The following is a 3679-nucleotide window of genomic DNA, read 5'->3' on the forward strand; positions in this document are numbered from 1 at the left end:
CCATCAGCATTTATGCTGATCTAAGTCATCCCAAGAAGAGCCAGGACACCAGAAAGGGAGGAACACAGTGACAGTGTCGGAGTCTTTCTCCATACACCAAGCCTTTCTGCAAGAATATATGCAACTTGTGAGGGTAAGAACATATTTATTGGTTATGTGAAATCGTGAGCTAGTTTGCAAGCTGGAGAGCACTGTTAACTCTATGGCAAAGCCAGCAAGGTGGTGGCTCTGTATCCCATGGGATCCATCATCACCGTCCACCACCTCTGGAGGAGCCTTGCTGCATCCTTGCTGAATATCACTCATGGGCTCTTGGCAGCAGCGGTGCCCATCTTCCCTCACATGTCTTGGTGGTAGGGTGGTGGTGGATCCATTTCTTCAACCTGGACTTTCAGGATGGCTTTCTGGTTGTTAGACATCTTGGCTTGCACACGAATGTTCCCCTTGGAGACCTCCAGGGTTTCATGTTCATACCCAAGCACGGCTCGCTGAAAGAGCGAGGAGCCGCAGTGTGGTTTGTTCTTCAACATTCTGGACAAGACTTCACTGAGATTTCCCAGGTGGTTTTCCACTGAGAAGAGCTCCAAGGCAAACTCAATCTTGTAAAGGATGTAGTCCAAGGGGTTGGAGAATGTGATTCCCAACAAGAAAGTGTCAGCCTTGCAGACCACAATCCCCACACTCCCTCGCAGGCTGTAGGGAGTTTTTGCAAAGGTACACGTTCCCCTGGAGTCTGGGCCAATGTCAAAGGGCGGAGGGTCCACGTTCTTACCACTGAAGCAATAACTCCTGTAGGATGAGGGGTGGTGAGGAAGGGCAGCTGGAGCCCAGTGGATGGAGGCACAAGGAGAGTTCATTTGCAGAGGTGCTGAATGGGTCTCTAACGAGCAAGCAACATCAGTGCAAGTGTTGCCAATGCCAAGCATCACCACAGCCAGAATTACCACTCCCAGCATCACCAGAGCAAGCATGACAGCAGGGAGCTCAGTGTCCCTCCCAAGCCTCTTTACCCAGCCTTGATGGACCCAAGCTGTGCCGTCTGTGCGTCTTCTACTGCTATAAATAAGAAGACCTGTTTGGCTGATGGGAACCTCATGCAGTCCTAGGAGGAGAAGTGGAGGTTCTGCAGCTGGGGAGGAATAACCCCAGAACAGGGATGTGCTGGGGGCACCCAGCTGGAAGCAGGTGTCAGAAAAGGACAGACCAGCAGTGTGTCCTTGGTGCTGTGCCCAGTTCTTGCCCCCAGTACAAGGCAGACACGTGAATAATTCTATAGAGGTCCACAGACAGTGAAGGAACAGGAGAACCTGTCCCATTGGGAGAGCTGGAACCTTCGATCCAGGAGAAGAGGGATTCTCAGCAATGGTATAGGTATCTGATGAGGGGGAGAGGGGGTTAGGAAAAGGAGCAGTAATGCTTGCATGGTTTAAATGTGTGCTCATGACTGGCTCTCCAAGCTGGAAGGGATGAGAGCTCACCCTGAGGACATCCGATCATCTGAGCAAGGCCTCCAAAGGAATAAGGAAAAACTAAAGATAAGGAAAGGAAAGAACTGGGAAAGGGTGAGGACAAGGAAGGAATTGCGGGAACTGTGTGCAGCAGTACAGTGCAAACAGAGGAAGGTCCACCACGAGCTGGAGGGACGTGCAGGGAATCGCTGTGGCAATTGGCACTGAGCCTCTCTCCATTGGTTTTCTAACACCAAGGGCACTTCAGAGATGACAGAAAGCAGCAGGGGAGTGGGGGGTACCCACCTGAAGTTCCTCAGTGTCACTGTCTTGGTCCTGTTGATGATCTCCAGGCCCACGCTGCGACACACGTTGATGTTCCTCATCAGGCTCTCCACGCTCTCACCCTGTCGTTTGGGGTGATAGCTGTCATTGCGAGGCTTCTCCTTTTCTTTCTCCTTGAGTGGCATCTTCTCCCTTCTGTCCTGGGAGCAATGCTGTGAAGCTGCAAAAGTGGTGCAGTGGTGCATAAAATAGCAAAAAGGGGTGGGTAAGGCCAACTACCGGTATGGGAGCTCAGAGCAGGGCATGCGGTGCTCCTCCCCCACATCCTGTAGGGCTCTGCAGGTCTCATGAAGTGCAGCTCTTGCACGAGGAATTCCTGGGTGGAGCGGAGCAGAGGGCTGTGTTCTCTTGCTTCTTCCCCAGCTCTGGCTCTGGAAGGATCCATCTGCCCACAGTTCCAGGGCTGAGGTTTTGCTGATGCTCAGAGAACAAGGAGTGCTCCCACATCCTGACATTGTTTCCCCTGCTGCCCCAAGCATCAGGACATAATGCTGCCCTGCCACATAGTATGATGTATCAGCTGTTTATCTTACCCCACAAACAGTGAGCAGACCGAGAGCCCCATGAGCTCTAATCCTCATAACTTCATGGGAGCTCTGCAATTGCTACTAAATATTATGATGCTTCAGTGAGTGCTGACTCTGGGTGGATTATATTGAATTTTCACAGAAGATGACCTACTGGAATGTCCATTCTTTGAGAGAAGGAAACCTCTCGGGTGGAATGCAGTGGCTCTTCAGTTCCTTGATAGTTCCCTAAGCAACATAGGACCTGCAAACCTTAGATTAGCGGCAGAGAGGTGGATAGTAGAGCAGAGTGGGAACATCACAGCCAAGTGCTGTGATAACACTGCACGGATGTGAATGTTGTGGTGCCACAGGACTGATAAGTTCGGAGTTGTTGCCCTGAGCTGTCAGTTTTCCACATTTCTGTCAAAAACATGTTCAACAAGTAAACTTTAAAAAAAAAACACACGTGTTTTTTGACTCAAGCTCCACCTGGAAGTCAGAAAATAATACAGACAGCTTAAAAGAGACAGAGTTTTGGGGAAGATACCACCACAGACCACTCAGGAGGATGCTGCTGGGACCAGTCGATGAGCTGAACCTCTCTTCCCCCGCAGGGACACCTCTTGCGTGAGATTCACATACTCAGTAGTACCAAATGCTTCCCTGGGTAACTTAGAAATCCCTATGGGGTTATTCCATGATTTAGCATGTTTTCAGCTGGCTGTATTGTTCACATCACTGATGCTCACACGTGCTCTGCAGACAGTGTATTTATCACCATAGAGAAGAATCTGCAATCTGATGCTTCAGTAACCAGCACTACTCACTAATGCAGCCACGAGAGTTCCCTCTGAGTGTGAACAAACTCCTTCCCTCTATGTGAGCCCACCTGGATGTGACCAGACCAGTGCCAAACTGGCAACTGACCCTTTAATGCAGCAGGATGGCACAGTGTTATTGAAAGAAGCTGTATCCACAGGATGGCACCATCAGCCTGACAAGGGGACATGGGATGCACAGAATGTGTCCTGCTGCCTTGCTGTAGCTCAGAGACAACCCCTGGCCAAGGGTTTGGGGGGTCTTTGTGGAAGAGAAAAAGGTACAGCTCTGATCTAGGACCAAAGTCCTTCCTGGAAAAGGGGGTACAGGGAGCAGTGTTTGCTTCTTAATACCTTCAGTTCACTTCTTATAACTTGTTATTCATGCTTTTGCCCCAAAACTTTTTTTTTTCCTTTTTTATTTCCTATATCAGCCATATCATGCAGCAGAATCACAGTTTGCAGAGAGGAGGGATCTGACCTTGTGCAGGATCCCAAGTACACAGAGTGGCCCTGCTGCCCTGCTGTGTGCTAATGCACAACCGACCTGTTTATGGCA

At 50.0% G+C, this 3679-nt stretch overlaps 1 protein-coding gene across 1 annotated transcript; it reads right to left on the reverse strand.

The window, feature by feature from the left end:
- Window positions 1-315: 315 nt before the first annotated feature.
- On the reverse strand, window positions 316-2568 carry LOC136057479 (uncharacterized). The gene is made up of 3 exons (XM_065750203.1): window positions 2327-2568; window positions 1755-1953; window positions 316-789 (listed from the first exon to the last, which is right to left on the reverse strand). Exons 2-3 carry the CDS (start codon window positions 1916-1918, stop codon window positions 339-341), a joined length of 615 nt encoding a protein of 204 aa, XP_065606275.1. The 5' UTR covers window positions 1919-1953; window positions 2327-2568; the 3' UTR covers window positions 316-338.
- Between the last annotated feature and the right edge of the window lie 1111 nt (window positions 2569-3679).

This window comes from Cyrtonyx montezumae, unplaced genomic scaffold, assembly GCF_038088225.1.
Source record: "Cyrtonyx montezumae isolate F1298 unplaced genomic scaffold, pur_monq_1.0 scaffold_67, whole genome shotgun sequence".
In the NCBI taxonomy this organism is placed as follows: domain Eukaryota; kingdom Metazoa; phylum Chordata; class Aves; order Galliformes; family Odontophoridae; genus Cyrtonyx; species Cyrtonyx montezumae.

Bases quoted from the DNA above. Each gene is read 5' to 3' on its own strand.
- LOC136057479 (XM_065750203.1), bottom strand. From the start codon at position 1,918: ATGCCACTCAAGGAGAAAGAAAAGGAGAAGCCTCGCAATGACAGCTAT. The intron at 790-1,754 runs GTGGGTACCCCC...CTCATCCTACAG, and splicing joins GTGACACTGAGGAACTTCAG to GAGTTATTGCTTCAGTGGTA.